The sequence below is a fragment of the Amphiprion ocellaris genome, chromosome 19 (genome assembly GCF_022539595.1).
Source record: "Amphiprion ocellaris isolate individual 3 ecotype Okinawa chromosome 19, ASM2253959v1, whole genome shotgun sequence".
NCBI classification, from domain to species: domain Eukaryota; kingdom Metazoa; phylum Chordata; class Actinopteri; family Pomacentridae; genus Amphiprion; species Amphiprion ocellaris.
This window is the reverse complement of record NC_072784.1, coordinates 26,075,210-26,094,320: the sequence shown is the minus strand read 5'-3', so window position 1 is coordinate 26,094,320 and position 19,111 is coordinate 26,075,210. Positions and strand designations below refer to the sequence as shown.

General features: G+C 39.9%; 1 protein-coding gene across 1 annotated transcript; it reads left to right on the top strand.

Moving 5' to 3' along the window:
- Positions 1 to 58: 58 nt before the first annotated feature.
- Positions 59 to 18,155, top strand: mapk3 (mitogen-activated protein kinase 3). The gene is made up of 9 exons (XM_023265414.3): positions 59 to 270; positions 1,731 to 1,913; positions 4,414 to 4,603; positions 8,518 to 8,634; positions 8,711 to 8,825; positions 8,908 to 9,039; positions 10,843 to 10,952; positions 11,521 to 11,647; positions 14,548 to 18,155. Exons 1-8 carry the CDS (start codon positions 59 to 61, stop codon positions 11,638 to 11,640), a joined length of 1,179 nt encoding a protein of 392 aa, XP_023121182.1. The 3' UTR covers positions 11,641 to 11,647; positions 14,548 to 18,155.
- Positions 18,156 to 19,111: the final 956 nt, after the last annotated feature.

Here is a 19,111-nt window from a genome sequence, read left to right as displayed (position 1 = left end):
CGGCGGCGGTCCCTCCGTGAAACACTTTGACAGAGCCGGAGCGGTTAGGAGAGGAAGAATGGCGGATTCGAGCAGCACTGCAGCGGTCGGGGCCGCAGGCTCCAACAGCGCTGCTGCTGCTGGGGCGGCTGGCACTGTTGCGCATGAAGGAGCGCCCGGAGCTGCGGGACCGAAGACTGGGTCCGAGTCCGTGAAGGGCCAGATTTTTGATGTGGGCCCCCGCTACACGAACCTGTCTTACATCGGGGAGGGGGCATATGGAATGGTGTGGTGAGTAGAGCCTGTCGTCGCTGTCGGGCTGCCGTAGTATGAGCGAGTGTACTAGCTAACATAAGCTGTTTGTTAGCAATCACTGCTAGCTAGCTAACCGTAGCTGCTGTATTCAACAAGAGGTTTCAAGCAAATATGAGCGCAGCCACGATGTGTGTATTTTAATCAGCTGGGCCAACATTCAGAGATTGTTAAGCCTCAAGGCACCTCATCTTGTGGTTAGCAGGTTAGCTGAGTAGCTACAGGCGTGGCTATGAGCTTTACAGGAAACAAGATTGAGAGTGATTGCGCAGGACGTAGTTTGCTTTCCGATCAGAAATCTTCTGCAGGCTGCATTTTACCGCAAATGTTGTTTAGTTACTGCTACAGTCGGTTTTTTTTACGTCCGGCCCCAGTCTCCCAATCACATTAATCTTCTCTTGAATTATGATAGCCAAACAATCAGTCTGCTGCAAAGCTGCTGCAGAGGATGTGAGTGGGATTCGACAGTTGTAGCGAGGCCTCCCCTCGTGTTATCGCTGTATGTGATCTCTACAGCTCTGTGGACGTGTTGAGCAATTCTGTTGCACTTGATATCAATGTCAAGTCATTGCTATCGAGGTTGGACTGTGAACGCGATCAGATGGGACAGCGCTGCGTGTCAGTGCGAAGTGGATGGTGGCATGAGAGCAGGGATTACACATCCATCTGAGCAGGACACACCGTGTGGCTCACCGTCAGCTCCTAACGGGAGTGTGGTAGCACAGTGCTGTTTTGTTTATGTCATCGTGGTCATGTGATTGCACTGTTGCAGCATTCGGTGTTTGTAAACATTGTCAACACCCACCGGTTGGTACAATGACAGAAACCCAAACTGCCCTTAAATTGTACGATGCACAACAGCTTCAAACCTGCATGCTGATCATTAAACAAATACACGGATGTTTTAATGTAGCGTGCACATTCCAGCACATCATGTTTCAGTGTTCCAGCCGCTGAAGAAGGCGTGTGAACTTGCCCAGTTCATGCAGTGTGTTGTGCAATAAGAGAATGCGCGTTTACCAAGAGGAAAGATGTGATGTAATCATTCCTGTTGAGGGTTTGTGTCAGTGTAAAAACCTAGTTTGGATTTTTTTTTCTTTCTTCCCACAACAGGCTTTGGTGCGAGGGGTTTCATGGCCACAAAACTTACAGGGATTGCTAATAAGTTCAAGGCTCCACATCTTCTTTCAGCACTGCCTGGTCTCCATGTACTCTACACCTCCACCACACTGACACTGCACCTACACTCAGATCTACACCTACAGTCCTTCACGACATACTACTTGAAAAAAAGAAGAAAAAGAAACACATGCATGTTGTCAGTAGAGACAGTCTGCAACGCCCTTGTGGAGTTTAGTATCAGGCCAGTTTCTGATGCTGTCATTGTGTGTTGAATTGTGCAGTGTGTAATATGACACCTGTTCTGTGCTTCCATCCAGCTCCGCTCTGGACAACTTGACAAACCAGCGCGTAGCCATCAAGAAAATCAGCCCGTTTGAGCACCAGACGTACTGCCAGCGCACATTGAGGGAAATCAAGATCCTGCTCCGTTTCCACCATGAGAATATCATCGGCATCAACGACATTCTCAGGGCACGGCACATTGACAACATGAGGGATGTGTATCCTGTCGTGCTCTACAGGGACGGTCTTTACTGCTTTTGCTGTCATTCTGCTCATGCATATGCAAACTAATCGTAAATTATAGTTAATCAGGGTGTCTCATCTTTTAATGAATCCAAGAACTTCAAACATTTGCACTCAGACTTGTAGACATACAATTAACCCCGGATAACCTAAAAAGGGGAAAAAAACAGACACAAGTTTTAAAAAATGATAAAAGTCTCTACGGAGGCCTGAAAGAATTCAACTTGAGGGCAATTTGCAGCTTATTTAGTATGAATCGTGCATAGTATCTGAAGACACCTGTGTGTTATTGTGGATACAGGGATTATCTAAGTTAAAATTTTACGATTGTGCACTTTGGCTGCATGTTAGAAATTATCTAAAAGGTTTAATCACACAGTTTCATAGTTTGATATTTTCGAATGATTGTTTTTCCCTTTTTATGAGGACCTTTGCGATACAGACAGCAATGATGAAGGTGAGATTTCTAAGTGTATGATGCACTGTGATAAACAGGGTTTGGTAATGATGGGGCAGAATGGCAGTACAGAATATCTCCTTAATATTATTTCTGCTTAAGAAGTGATATTTAAAAGCATCAGGAGTGTGGAGAATAATTCTATACTTATTTAGCCATAGTAATTTTAAAAACTTGATCCTTCCTCAGCTTTTGTGTTGAAAGCATTTTTCTCTACTGTATATACCGTAGTGCTGCCTCCAAATCAGTAGCTTTAATCAGAAATCTAATTTTCTCACAAATCCCTGCAGCTTTTAGAAAAAAATAACCAAAAAAGAAACGAATAGACCTTTTTATTACTGCACTCAAAAAGTGTTACATTCAATAACCTGCAAAAAAAAGCCTGTAGTATTGACTCGTGAAGTATCTGTAACTTTATTGCAACAGCTTTGTTTTTTGTGTGATTGAGAGGTCTGCTGTGACCACACGATTCAAAATGATTGCACCTTGGTGTGACACATGGCGTGGTTACACCAGAAAGAAAAACAAACAGGTTATTAATCCAGCTTTTAGCCACTACACTTTGTCTGTAGAGCTTTGAGATTGATTTGACTGGGAGTTTGGTGGGATAGTTTAAGGGAAGAAAACCTCCTGGAAACATTGATGTTGTAGCCTGACGAGCCTAATCTTGGCTTTGTATGGAAAAATAATCCTGAGTTGGTTTAGAGTCACTGGTGTAGTTGCAGTGGCAGTTATTCTGAACTGTGGTGCAGTTCGATTAATTGCATTCCTCAGAGGTAAAAACGCACAACATATTTCCCGAGAAGTAGATGCAAATGTTTAAAAGTAATCCATCTGAATTGTTAACATTTACTCTCGCCTTTATCAAGGTCTGTTTTATCCAACACCCTCTAAAATTGTCCATTTTTACTGGTTTTGACTGAGCTGCTCAATCCTTGTGAGGATTGTTGTTATCTTTCAGCCACATTAGACAGTAGTGACTGTCTGCAGAGCAGCTAGCAGTGATGTGTAGGCACGGCCCGTCAGTCAGTGCTGCTTTGGCAGTTTCTCTGTGAAAAGCTGCATTGTCTTCTGAAAAATGGAAAGGAAATGTGTGAGTCCTTGTATTTTTTTATCTTGTTTTATCTGCCTGGCTGCTCGCCTTTTTTAGTAATGTGTTGTAGCTAATGTGCTCCTGAGCAATGCAAATATAATCAAATCCAAGGATGATAGCATCATTTAGGGGTTGTGTTTTTCGCTATTGAGTTCACCTAGTAATAGTACTACACTGTGCGAGGGTTTACATTAAGAAGGCTGAGGCTACAGCTAACGCAGTATTTCTTTGGCACAGTGGTGCTTTGAGACTGATGCCAAGACAACATTTATTCAGTTCAACCTCATCTTGGCACTGGAGGAAAAGTAAGGGGACCATCCTTTGAGAACTAGGAATGTGGGTACAAAATGTCTTCTCAATTTGTGTAATAGTTTTTGATGTAATTCTGTCAGAAGTGCTAGACCTGATCATATGAATGATGGGGGAAAAAAGGACCTCGGATGTTTGCTGTGTTTCAAGTGTGTTTGTGATAGATCAACTTACTGTAGCTGCTAATTTCTTTAGGCACTATTTTTTGGTTCTCTCATGCATGATTTGAGGAACAAAATTATTGCAACACACTCTGTGCACCCAGATTACCAACCTGACTGTATAAAGTATTGTGTCAAGTCTGAGAAAAAAAACATAATAGAGAACCATTGTGCTCATAAGCTGGACCAGTTAACAAGATGATGATGTGAGTCGCTGTCTTTCCAGACCAGCAAACCCTGTAATCACACCTGAACAGAGGTGGCAGTTCGAAAATGAAACATAATTCTTGACTCAGTTTTATCCATATTTATCCATATGTAGCTCAGTAACGCGATGCAAATGTAACTGTCTTTTAGGTTTTTCCTGAATGTCTGTGCAAAATTTTCTAATCCTTCATTATTAGTGGATACTGTCCGCCTTGTCGTTGTCCACCTTGACCTATTCGTCCTTCCAGCTACATCGTGCAGACTCTGATGGAAACGGACCTGTACAAGCTGCTGAAGAGCCAGAGGCTAAGCAACGACCATGTCTGCTATTTCCTCTACCAGATCCTGCGAGGCCTCAAGTACATTCACTCCGCCAACGTGTTGCACCGTGACCTCAAGCCCTCCAACCTGCTCATCAACACCACCTGCGACCTCAAGGTTAGTTTCCACACATACACCACACATACTCAGACACCTACATACCATCACCACTGGTTACAACTGGGCTACTGTGTCTGGTTTGTCTGCAGCCTTTACCCTTAAGTAGATGCAATCTTGTGTTTGGTGTGCTACTTTGGGTGACAGTAGAATTTGCGTAAGATATTCAGCCTTTGCACAGAATATATAGAGTATGTTCAAATCACTAAACCACATTTATATGCTGTATTTTCAGTGTAGGTATACACATTTCCAGTGATGTGGGAGAAAGCACAGTTCATGTTTGGACGATAAATGATTTAAAAAAACAACTCAGACATGTTCCTCTTAAGGTTTTTGTTAATTTTTTATTTTTTTATTGGGCTGAAAACAAGCTATTGTATATATTTTAGCTTTGGCACCAGTAGAGAATGACACCAGCTCTCAGCAATTGTAGGAAATTTGGATGACTCTGCGAAGAAAACCTAGTTTTCGGTGCAGCTGCATTGAACTTGACAATTTAAACACTGATTCCAATTCTGTATTTGCAATTACTTGCTGTAAAAACTTTTTTTTTCTTAATTCCGTTTTGTCCTTAAGCCTATAGAGTTGTAGCCAAATGTAAAGGTGCCAAAAGTGAAATACCCCTTTAGTGTCCACAGTCTTATATTATTACATTATTATTATTTTGTGGCACTTGTAATTGTTTTATGACACTTATGCGAGTTGTTTTCTCCTGACTAGATCCTTGCTTGTGTTGTATCTACTCTCAGATGTACATCGCTTTGGCTAAAAGCATCTGCTAAATTAAATTGTATAATTGTATGAAATAAGCAACAAGGAAAGCTCTCAGATGGGGCAGTACTCCGCCAAGGCTGTTCGTTCCCCCATATGGCATTGTCAGAAATGCAGCATTTGTTTATTAGTTACTGATGATCAGAAATCACAGCAATATAGAATGTGGTCATTTATTATAGATGTACCCACAAACAAAATGACCTTGTGCTGAGCAGAGGCGTGTGTTATGCATGTGTATGTTATGTACAGACACCGACACCAAATCGCATGAACTAAATATGTAGCAGGCTCGGGAATTGATGGGATTTGAAAACACCCCCACAATTTAATCAACTGTTCCTTGTATCATTTCCGACGGATGATTCCAGATAAGTTGGCAGTGGTGGAATTGTAGTAGGATCGCAATCATTTAATCGTCAGCCAGCAGCTGACGTAGTGTTCACTATTAGTCATAGTTACAGTGACAGCGTGCCACTATCTTGCAATGATACAAAAATCTTTAACAAATCCGTGGATCCAGACTATAAGCCACATCACTGTCAAAATCTAATCACTTGGTCCTTGTGTCATTTCTGACCTTCATGAAAATTTCATCCAAATCTGTTATCCATTTTTGAGTAATGTTGCTAACAGACAGACAAACGTATGCTGATCTTCACATAACTCCGCCGTTCCTTGGCAGAGTAATAATCAACATACATATTTTTTTATAATAGAGAAAATGTCCCTACAGACTATTAGGCCAAATGCATATGGTGTGCAGTCAGATTACTGCGGACTGTTGAGAGGCATCCTGTGATAGGCTCATAATCCCAAATTGAAACTGTCCAATGCACACAAGTCTACACTCAAGGATATATGAAGCACTATCAAGAAGTTCAGAGTCTGCACTTATAAACAACAAAAAAAATATACCAGATTGAAAATTGGCCGTCGTCTTCTTCAAAGTAGTCTCCTTGTCAGCGATGTTTCGCTACCAGCGCCCCTGCCACGCTTGGAACGCTCCCTGGAAGTCCCATCCTGTTAGCATGTGAAGCGCCATCTGTGACGCACTCTAGATCTCCTCCACTGTGTCAAAACGGTGACTCTTCAACATGAATTTCTTTTCGGTGAAGAAGAAAAAGTCCTAGGGAGCTAAATCTTGCAAGTAGCAAGTAGGGACCAGCAGTTTGGTGTTGTGGCCAAAAAACTCGTACATCTTCAACATGCTGTGAGCAGACACACAGTGCACCCAAATGCCATCACGCCACAGTTCAGGCTGTTTGCACCAAATGTTCTCCTTCAGATGCTTAAGGACGTTGCAGTAGAACAGTTGACAGTCTCACCACAGGGGACTAAATCATGGTACACAACCCTAATAGCAACAAACATGTTCTTGGTCACACTCCTGACCTGATGCGGCTTCTTCCATCTTGAGAACTGTGGCTCTTCCACTAAAGCCTGCTGTTTGGTCCCTGGATTGTAGCCGTATATCAAACTCTGATCACCAGTGATGATCTTCGTCATTAAGGCTGAATGTTTACTTTTTGTTTAGGTTTGAGTTCCACGAGGAAATTACCAGTGTGCTCCTGCCACTGGCCACAAAAATGCATTTAACACAGCTGCCGACAGCGATGGCACAAAGTCACTTAGAGTCTTGACACATTACAGTTACTGGTTGCATGCACATGTTCTGCTCAGAACGTTGTGATCAGCCCTCGTAAAATTCATCACAAATGAATGATACTTAGACTTAAACTTAGACAGACTTTATTAATCCCTAGAGGAAAATTCTGTAAACACATGATAAAGTATCAAAGAGCACATTGTAATAAGGAATTACAATGATTTGAGAGTTTCATAACCGATCAGAAAGAGAATATATCAGTCAGTTTGGTGACTGAGATTGAACCAGACCTCATCTACAAAGCCAGAGTCTGATTTGGCCAGTTTGATTGAAAGAAGATTAAGGCAAATTTTTGTTTTATAGTGATTTGTCAGTTGTGTGGTTCTTCGTGGGTCGCAGTGAGCCTTTATTTGCCACGTTGTACAACCTTAAAGTGCTCTTATGAACTCTTACCAGCAGACCATTGATCCCTGGATTGGTTCATCATTTGGATAATGGTGATAAGGAGTTTTTTTCTTGCCACTGTTGCCTTAGGGCTTGCTCTGGGGGTTCAGGCCATTTGGGTTCTGTAAAGCATCTTGAGACAATCTGAATTGTAATCTGTGCTATATAAATAAGATTGAAAGTTGAATTAAATGTGAGACCAGTAAAGAACAAGGCAGCACATGCCAGAGTTTCTTTCTGATGCTGAACAATCCAGGAGAAAAAAATAATAATAAAAGGTACAGTTATAATAAATATAGTAAATAATGCATTCTTGACTTCTTACCAGTAATCCTACAAGTTTCAGTAGAAAGCAACTGGGCATCTCTTTTTTTGGTACTTGTTTCACTTCTTATCCAAGAGGCTTTTTCAATTCTAAGTGATTACTGTTGAGTCTCAGATAGATACTGCCACCCCAAAAACATATGACTAAGGGCCAGTTAATTCCTCAAGGTGGGAATGTTTGTGAAATTGCTGGGTCAGGAATGACTCAAGATGTTAAAGCTGGCAAAACTCTCTGGCAAGGTATCTCAAGACTGCATGATAAATACCTGCTTTGTTTAGAGATGGCTGTTCCAGTTTAACTGTGATCTTGATGCCTAAGACTCTGCACAGACCTAAAATACCAATGTTACTTGGTATATATCCATATAGTAATACCAAAATATATTTAAAATTAGCTGTTTACGCAGCTAACAGAGGCATAATGCAAATGATAAAACTTCTAAATAAAAATGACTGTGGTCCCATGATTGTGATCAGCTGCAGCCCCTCTTTTAAGACCCATTCCTCCACTTCTCTGTGCATTATTACCCTGATGGAATACCTGATTTCTTACAATTTTGTTACATAAGTTAAATTTCAAGAACATGGCCTGAGGATCTGAAAATACAACTTCAGAAATAAAGATTTGGAGACAAGCCTGAAATGGGAACTCGTGGAGCTGTAGAGCCTCTAGAAAGTGGCTCTTCTGGTTTAAGAGAAAATTGACTGACTGTGACACATCTGGATTTTCTTTGTTAAAATCAGATTTTTGTGTTGTCCTCAGATCTGTGACTTTGGCCTGGCACGGATAGCCGACCCCGAGCACGACCACACAGGCTTCTTGACTGAATATGTGGCTACACGTTGGTACAGGGCTCCAGAAATCATGCTCAACTCAAAGGTAGGAGAACTGGAGTAGATTCTGCATGTGACCAGAAAGGTTCTCAGTTTGCTGACTTGGTGTGTCTGTGTCTCAGGGCTACTCTAAGTCCATTGACATCTGGTCAGTGGGCTGCATACTGGCTGAGATGTTGTCCAACAAGCCTATCTTCCCTGGGAAACACTACTTGGACCAGCTCAACCACATACTGGGTCAGAGACTTGTTTCATTCATTTCCACATCCAAGGTGTTAAAACAATGGGTAGCTATATTGAGACTCTTTTGACTGTACAGGCGTTCTTGGCTCTCCATCTCAAGAAGATCTGAACTGCATCATCAATATGAAGGCAAGGAACTACTTGCAGTCTTTGCCTGACAAACCCAGGGTCCCATGGGAAAAGCTTTTCTACAAGGCAGACTCGAAAGGTACGTTTGCATCTACAAGGTTTATTTGCAGACCTAAAATGTCAGCAGTCAGGGGGGACGGGCATATTTATTTAACAAAATCACAATTTGAGGTCAAGTTCACATTTCTTCTTTTTGGTTAAATTGCTGTCAAAGTATTGCAGTTTTTTTCCTTGAAATATAGGCTCATATACAAAGTCTGCAACTAGTATCATACCAAATGATGAAATATTTGGATAACCAAGACTGTTGTGAAAAAATACAAGATAAAGTATTTATGGCTGGCCCTAATTATGACCAAGAAAAGAGCTTAAAAGTAGAGGTAGTGAAAGTACCCTGAAAATAGCTCAAGGTTCATAGGGTGGATCTGAGGTAACAGGTGGAGGCTGACGGTGCTTTGAAGTGATGTGATCCCAGCCCAGTATCGATCATGACATGAAAAAGCACTCACAGATAAAGGCAAAAGGGCTGCTTTTTTTGTAGCTGTTACAATGTGATCAGTGAATAACCCAGGGTAGCATTACATAAAAAGTAGTGTTGGGATGCTATTAAAAAAAAATTTAATTAATTACAGGCTTTGTAATTAATTGCATTTTTGTCAAATAGCAATATTTTACACAATAAGCAAGGTTTTTCAATTCAAATAAATTTTGGTTTACTTGCTGCAAACTCAAAGTGCAATTATAGCAATTATATTCAACATTTGAAGGCTTTTTATAAACTCAAGCACTTTCAGTGTCTTGAAAAGTGGTCTATTATAGGATGGCTACACCGTTTGCCGGTACCAGGACTGACATAGCTAACATTAACTCTGGTGCTCAAAGCAACATGTTTTGCATTGAGGTGATACCGTCGGCTTGAAGTGCTACGGTGATGAGAAAACTTTTTGTTGCATAATTTGCACACAACCACGCTTTTATCCAAGCTGCCATCGGGAAGATTTTTAAAAGAAAACTTTACACCCAACCAGCTCAATGCGGTCTCGTCTTTCATCACTGTTCACCAAACTTTCTTGTGTGCTGACATCACTCAGTGTCTTGTGCATCTTCTTCACGGCTGGAAAACAGACTTCAGGTTCGTTACCGCCACATACCGGGCTGGAGTGTGCATCAGTGTTACCGGTGTGCCAGATATTAGGGAACTGGGAAATGTGCAATTAAATCCGATTTTTTTTTCTGTAATTAATTGATCGAAATTAACATGTGAAAGTCCCAGCCCTGATAAAAAGATATTCTTGTTGCAAATTATTGCCTGGAACCAGTGTTACGGTTGTTCATCACTCATTAATTTATTTAAAAATAATGCTTTACTTACTTAATCCTTATATACAATATTTCATTACATTAGCGTTAGTCTGACATCATCGTCTGATAAACTGTCACGTAACTGACATTCAAAATTAAACCACGTTTGTGTCCTCATATTGGCTGAGGATTGAATTTAGAAACAACAGTGTGCGTGTCATTACTTTGTTAATACAGACATGAGAATGTAATGTGATTGCAGTAATGCATTCCTTGCAGTGAGTTAGTTTGTAATGTGTTAACTTCGTAGTAGTAGTAGTAGTATATAGGCTTCAGAAATATTTTGTACAAAAAGCTTTTTTTACAAAGAAGCTAATTTAGAGATTATCCACTGGACGATATACAGTATATCGGATAGACAAATGATCGGAGTTTTTGTATAAAATCCTCAAAGTTAAGCTTGAATGGTTCAGTTTCAGTTCAGTTTGATTGTGAAATAAAATGGCTATTATTATAAGAAGACGTGTATTTTATATTGATACACATGAACTAAATAGAGTTTTTTAACAATCCCATGCAGCCCTGGACCTGCTGGGCCGCATGCTGACCTTTAACCCCATCAAGCGCATCAGCGTTGAGGAGGCCCTGGCTCATCCTTACCTGGAGCAGTACTACGATCCCACAGATGAGGTAAGAATACGGTGTTTGTGAGGTACATTTTTATTTTGGCAACAGAATCTATTGAATGCTCCGCCTACCAGTGTTAAGACTTTGTTGTTCTGTTAAGAGGAATTTCCACAGAACAACACCGCATGGGGAAATAATTCTGCATCGAGTCGCACAAATGTTACAGGTCGAAAGGCTCAGTTGCTCAAACTTGCAGTGGCCGTTGTCACCACTGGTTTCTGTGTGATTTAATTGTGAGCTATTCTGCTTTGTGCTGGGAAGCCTCTTAGCTCGATTTGGAATGCAATTAGTATAAGTTTGCACCATGGTTCGGCTTTGGAGAGGTTCAAGAATGTGATCAGTAATCACTTCTTAATTCATGTAATGGTCAACAGCATCCATGTTCTGCACTTTAGAAATTTAAGTTGTCGATTTCAATTTTAAATCACACCCAACAAAATGGAAGTGACATATTTTTCCATCTTTTTTTGTTTTGTTTTTATGTTTTTTGCCTCCATCATATTTAGGACATTGTACTGTGCTGTTTAAGTCTCTTCTACGTTTATTGACAGTTTGTAAAATGTGTGTGCAGCCTGTAGCAGAGGAGCCCTTCACTTTCTCCATGGAATTGGATGACCTTCCCAAGGAGAAGCTGAAGGAACTGATCTTCGAGGAGACGGCTCGTTTCCAGGAAAACTATCAGGGCTCCTGAGATACAGGTACATGAGGAGGCTGGCTCCATCGCAGCCAAACACTCTCGAGCAGTAGCAGATTAAACAGTATATTTTGGAAGAAGGAAAAACTTTCATTTAAAATCAGATAGGGCTGCAGCTATTGATTATTTAGTAGTGAAGTATTCTATCGATTATTCTGGCGATTAATTGAGTCATCGGATTCCGGACTTGGCCTTACAACATCAAAAATATGATGTGTATAATATATAGTAGTACACTATTTATTGTACATATATAATATAGTTCCCGGGGCATTGTACATATATAGTATAGTTCATGGGCTATTGTACATACATAGTATAGTACAGGGGTATTGTACATATACAGTATGTTACAGGGATATTCAAACTAAAGCCATGGGAACCCGACATGTATTTTGTTGGTGATGCAGAAATCGCTTAAATATGTTTTAATGTTTGTTCCATTTAAACTGCAGCTACTGCAGCTGATAGAACACAAATAAGAAAACTGATTAGTTTATTCATATTTATTACAGAGAATGTTCAGTCAGTAATACTAGTTTCACTTTGATTTGCCACAAATTAAAGTGATTTCCTTCATTATGCGACAGTGTCAGACCTAAATGCACTTCAGTACAATGTCATGTTTGAATATATGAAGTGTGATAGTTTTATTGTGCAGCTGTCTGTTAGAAATATTCAGCTGTGCTAATCGGTAAAATAAATACTTGCGCACTTTTAAAAGTTCTCTACCAGTACTCCCGTCTTGCATCATTTGTAGCAGCACTTTTGACAGACATGATTTTTAGATTTCTTGTTCTCCATGAAAACGACCTGTTGACTGAAGCAGTTGCATTACAATCGGTTCATTTTGTGCAGAAAACGAGTCAAATGATGCGTTAAACGCTCGTATTTGTGTGGACAAGTCTGAGTTAAAGAAAGTTGAAAGTCACCTTCATACCTATTAACTCTGACTGGGGTTTTTGTCGAGCCAATTCACATATAGAAAGTCTGACTATGTTGAATTGTCTTCATTGTTCAGTCCTCTGATCTGCTAAACCAACGCCGTAAATGCTAGAAAAGCTGCTCTGTTTAAAATCCCAGGTTAAACCCCCTTTTAATTTATTGATTATAGCTCTGGGTCCATATAGGATGAAGTCTGGGTCCGGACCAGTTAGTAGTGTGGATTAAACGAAGACTCCTTTCAGAGAATTTTGCCTCAAGGAATTTTAGCAATCAAATTATTCAAATAACTCAAGGAATCGTTTCAGCCCTAAAATCAGATGTCACTGAAGCCCCAGAAGGATTTTTCTGCCACACCCATCCTGTAGTACTAAGTGCTTTATAAGCATTCTTTGCTTATCACTCTTGAATATTTTATGCAATTATGCAGGTGCGAGATGAGTTAGTTTTAGGTTTAAACTTTACCAGTTTCATCTGGATTACTGGAAGCTAAATTTAGCCTTTATGCTGTTTGGCTCTTTTCTCCCATCATCCTGATGATGTAATCAAGTGCAGTGAAAGATACATTTAAATGGGGCTGGTAGAAGTGAAGCTAGTGGTCTGTATTGTAGAGCACAAACCAATGCTCATGTAACATCGTTGGAGAAAGAAGCGGCACTAGTCAATCAGAGCTATCTGTTTCCTACTATGGCTTTCAAAAGAATTTGCTGTTATTTCAGACCACTAGATGTCAGTGGAGCGCAGTGCCATTCATGCATTAAAACACACCCTGGAAGCTCAAGTGGAAATTTTACAGCCAGTGTACCTGTAGCAGATACAAGATGACAGTAAATGTACAAACAAGGCATTTTCCACAGTCTGGGAGCAGTTTTATAAGAACTCGTGATTCTCTGTTATAATCAGACAAAAGCCAGATGCTGATTTCATGAACTGCAGAAGTAACTACTGCTACTAAATTGATTTAATGTCACTCAGTGGAAGGTAAAGTTTGCACAACATGTTCATCAGAGTGTTATTGTCCCCTCTAAAAATTACGGAAACAAAATACATGGCACTTGAATCGGCATGCAACACAACAGGTTTTTCAATCTTATCTGCATATCTAATATTTTTATTTTTGGTCATAAATGGCCAATTTATAGAAATAACAATGTCACAAAATGAAATAGTGCCTACAGAGAAAAATATTAAGTTAGAGGCACTGCAGTACCATCATAAAACCACAAAATGCTGCGTGGTTTATACATCGTGCTTTTGTTGCGCTTTACTAGTTGTAGTGCTTTACACACATTATGGTTCAGAGGTTTGGGGTCACTTAGAAATGTCCTTATTTTTGAAAGAAAAGCGTTTTTTTTTTTTTTCAATGAAGGTAGCATTAAATGAATCAAAAATACACACATTGTTAATGTGGTAAATGACTATTCTAGCTGGAAATGACTGATTTTTAATGAAATATCTCCATAGGGGTACAGAGGAACATTTCCAGCAACCATCACTCCTGTGTTCTAATGCTACATTGTGTTAGCTAATGCTGTTGAAAGGTTAATTGATAATTAGAGAACCCTTGTGCCATTATGTTAGCACAATTTGTACAATTTGGTCCTTCATTTCTCTGTATGGGAAGGTGGTAAAAAACTATTTTACATATTATCGGAACCATTTATTTGGACCTGCACAGAAATATGGCAGGTGAAAACAAGTGTGAAAATTTGGAAAGTAACAATTATTACCTTGAAGTGTTCATGTCTGGGTAAAATTTTGAGCTTTGGCAGAAGTTTAATGGACCTTTTGGTTTGCCTTCCTTTGATGTTTCACCTGTACTACAACCTTAGTGTGAGTCAGCCTTAACACAAAAGATCAGATCAAGTCATGGAAAATGAAAACGTGAACTAATATTAAGCAAAAATGGGTGTTTTGATTTATTTTTAATGGCATTTTTTGTACATCTTTTCTTTTTGTCAGTCCTAAGGAGTGACAAAGCCACACGGAGGCTTGGAACAAGAAGACCCCAAACGACATGCTAAAACAAAAGAAAAATGCATCTTCAAGAAACCAACAAAAAGATAAAAACAAGAAATATGAACATTTAACTGCTTATCTTTCCATTTCTACTGCAAGAGAGCTAAGTTTAAATTTGATTTCTGTGGTTGGGTGGGGTGGTTGGGTCTGTCGTACTGTTTCGGTTTCCTCCATGTTGAATTCCTCCCTCCTGTCGCCTAGTGTTTGGTTTCTTGTTTTTCGTCCCATCTACAGTAACTCACTGCCCCTCTCGTCTCCTCATTGAACCCTTCGTTCATGTCGCTGATTTGTCTGAGCTCTTCTGTGTCTCCTCTCTCAGTAGCCTCCTCTCATATATACACATACTACTGTATTAACCAACACCATAACTTTCTTGTCTTGATCCATGTAAATCTCAACCTGGAAAAATTGAGGGCTAAAAGCACGGGGATGCTAATCGGGTTTGTGTATGTACATACGAAAATATAAAAGCTTTTTTTTTCTTTTTATTATGTGCTTGTCGCAGTTTTCGTTTGTACACCATTATTTCAGTGTTTTGGGTTTGATTCAGAGTCGTATTTGTATGTTTTTGAGGTTTATATTTGCTAGTCATTTTTCAACACTTTCTTTTGAGACAAACTTTCAGTGTTTTTACTGGCATGTCGGCAGGATTTCTTTATTGTCGCTCTTTCTTTTTTTTTTTTTTTTTTTTTTTTTTAAAAGTGTATGATGTTCATATGAATGCATGCATTCCTGAAATTTACCAAAGTGGCAGAGTGATTCAAGGAACCTGGCTGGCGAGCAACATAGGAATACTAGTTTTTGAACACATTTCTTGACCTACACCTTGGACCAAGAGCAGAGGAACTGTACTCTCCATCTATTTGTGAAAGATCTGATGTATCCAGGAGGTGCTGCGTGATTTGAACAAATTGGATAAAAGCAAAAACTACTAAATAATTTCTATAAGTGTGTGCTTAATAAGATATTGCAGCTGTGATGTCAAAGCCCCGTTTTCTAGAACCTTCATGGTGCTCTGTGCCACATCAAATCAGTTTGTTTTATCTTTTTCTTACCACAGTGCTGCTCAGCTGCACCCACGTTATCATCACCACACTGTGTGAATCGCATTTGAAATTGAACAGCCAACCTCAGTTAGTGTAAATTAAAATGTTTATTTGTCAGAATGCAGAAACAGATGTAGAAATATGACTCTGGTGTAACATTACTGTATCATCTACATTTGGCCTCTAACATCGTTCTGTATTGCATTACGTTCCTGTAACAAATACAAAGCAGTAGACTGATGAAGCCCTCTGTGTAAAGTTCACTTTAAACCATTTTTTAGCGACACTCATTCTAGAAAATGGGGGTTTGTTTGACAACCTTTCACGTCCCACAAAGCTGTTTGTTGTTCTGTCTGCTGCTGTTTGACTCAGGACAGCTCTTGCATGGAGTCAAGCATGTACGCAGCCAGAGGCGTCAGCTGGCAGCAAACAGATTAATGCAAATTCCAACAGGTATTTTTAGAATTATGATCATTTTGGCTTAAAGCGAGGAGAAAACAAAGTACGTCCCAGTAAGCCAGCCCTGGTGTGATCTCATCAAAATGGAATGCACTTCCATTATTAACCCTTGCGATTTTCCTGCTGTGACATGCCAGGATGTCTTCTGTGAGAAAGATCTGATGATGTGAATGGAGTGCTGCTTGTAAATCGCCTGGATTTCTTGTTCTTTAACTTTTAAACGGGCAGCACTGTAGAAAACTGGATATAATACTGATAAATCAACAACAAAATCACAGGAATGTACAGTTTTACCTGCTCAGTGCACAGCTGTCATCAGTCTGGTTGTACAGTGCACATCATGGTTTCCCTTTCTGCCTGTTTTCTATCTGTGCTGCCGCTTTCCTTTTCACTTGTATGTGTTTTCCCGTCTTCCTGTTAACAAACTGGGTGTTTATTTTCAGAGATGGCGTGTGCATGTCTCTTATTTCTGTCTGTTCATTATTCCTGTGTCTTTTTTCTGGATCTGACTGTACTAACTGCTGCTTGGTGGAGCTCCAGTTCGGTCTGCACTAATTCTTTTTTTTGCCTGTTGTACTGGGAACACTCCCAAGAAATGGACCAACACAAGCGCCGGATCGATGTCGATAGACCCAGATCCGGAGCGCTCACTGGCCTCGCAGATTCGTTGTACGTCTCGGCCTCGAGTTGTTCTCTCAGAAGCCATAGCCAGCAGTCTGGAATCGATGTGAGGCTTTTTGGCTCATGCGGCGATCTTCATCTCTTTCATTCAACCTCCCGACTCTCACCACGCTTTACTCAAAAGGGCTGCCTCCTCCTCCTCCTCCTCTTCCTCCTCGTCTTTCCTCCCCCATCCTCCCACCTCTTTCTGCTTGTCCACAGCAGGACTAGTGAACACCTTCCGCTGACTTGTGCTGCCGCTTTCCCTCCTCAGCAAACCCCACCTGTCTCACCTGGATCATGAACAGTCACACAAGCAGGAAACTTGCTCCAATCACATGACTCAATCAGCACGTCTGCACTTTGTCTTTCCAGCCACGCCCCCCCCCACTCTCCCTCCCATGTTCCAGGTTGTTATTGGTTGTTTTGGTTGGTCTTTCCTATCCCCACCTTATATCCTGCTTGTTGAGCTTTAAGTTTTCACGTGCTGCGTGTGTTAAGACTCACGGATGGTCTGCGGTAATTTATGTCTGTGTACAAGTGTTTGTGTATCTGCTCATCAGTAACATAAAGCCAAGACTCTTCTCGTCATGTCTGTGTGTTTGTTCTGGAACTGTTTCCTCACGGCTTGGGCCCTCTCCTCTGCAGTTGCCTGTGCTTTTACGTCTCGGAGATGTTTTTTTTTGTCTTTTAGACCAACACAAAAGCAGTCACACAGATATTTTCACATGGTCACTAATTAAACCAGGCCCTGCTAGCTTCTTTTTTTCCCCTCCAAACCTGCCACCAGACCAAACATTTTACTGGGTAACCATGGGAATGAACCAAGAGGACCACGTTTTCCAATCCTCCCGACACACACACTTCCTCTCTGACTTTCTGAGAAGTGTTTGTGAAAAGTTGCACTTAAGTACACCATCTGCATTCACACAGTATCGAGCAGTCTAAAGGCCTGTCCGTCATTAAGGCCTGTTTCCAGATATTGTTGTTTTTAAATGGCTGTTCTTATTATTGCTATCGTTGATATATTGGTGAGATGTTGTATTTTTTTTTTTTTTTTTTTTTACATAAAAGGGAGTTAAAGTTGTATCATTTTTTAAAATTAGTATGTTTTTATTTGTAATTTTTTCTTCCTTATTTCTCTTATGGGCGTGATTATTATTGGCAGTGTTTTCAATCTTTCTAAAACCTCCATTTTTTTTCTTTTATTTCCCCTACAGGATCTTATGAGGAATTATTTTAAGAAAAAGATATAAGTAGATTGTCAAAGAGATATGAGTTATTGAGGGTTATAGTCTGTATATTCTATGGGTATTATGAATTAAACGATTAACAAAAACAGAATTATATACATATAATTAAATAAAGTTTCCTGATACTGTTAAATCTGTGTTGTGGCATTGTGTTTTTTCTTTTTGTTTCTGCATTTTTTGCGTTCTGTAGATGAATTGCAGGAGAAGATTTCACATAGAACGACTTGGGATGATGCTTAGAAGTAACTCAACCTAAATTCATAAATTGCATAAAGCTTTCTAAACCTTTAATATTGTATTATGACCAATTTGCCATTATATCAGAATGTCTCTATTGTCATGAGAACAGCGAAATTGAAAGTGCAGTCCTTAATGTGCATAATAAATTAAAAAATAACAAAAAAAATGTTCTTGCAGATGTTTACGATTAAGAAACATGGCTGCATCCAATGACTTAAAAAGTAACCTGAGACACTTGAAATGGCCACAAACTAATGCAAAGCAACTCGGAACAGCAAAAAAAAAAACTAGTTATTGCACCTCGTGTGTTGATCATTTATTACACTGGATAAGCATGTTACTGTCACCAATGATCTTTTTTATTGCTAGTCAAGTCACCTTTATTGACATGGTACATTTAAAGCAACAAATGTTGATCCAAAGTGCTTTCCAATAAAGAAATAAGAATAACGTTGCAAATATACCTGACAAATTGAAATAATAAGGTGAAAAATATATAAATAGAACCCAAGCCTTTGAGACTGAAAACTGCTGTTAATGCAGAAGTGCCAAAAGCTGCAGTTCCTCAAATACCCACTTGAAGCTGGCTTTAAAGGTGGATAAACCCACCAGACCCCCATGTTAAAATCTCCAACTTTACAGCAGAAATGAACCTGTTAACATCCTGGTACAAAACAGTTTTGGCATCTTTTGCTAATTTCCCCACTCATGACAGCTGTACGGGGACAAATGGATTTTCATATATCTCACCCTAATTTTATGAGGACACACATTAATAAGGGGCGTTGCTACTTTCACTAACCGGTGGGTGTCATCACAGGAGCTTTTTTTGGATTAGCTGGGAGTTAA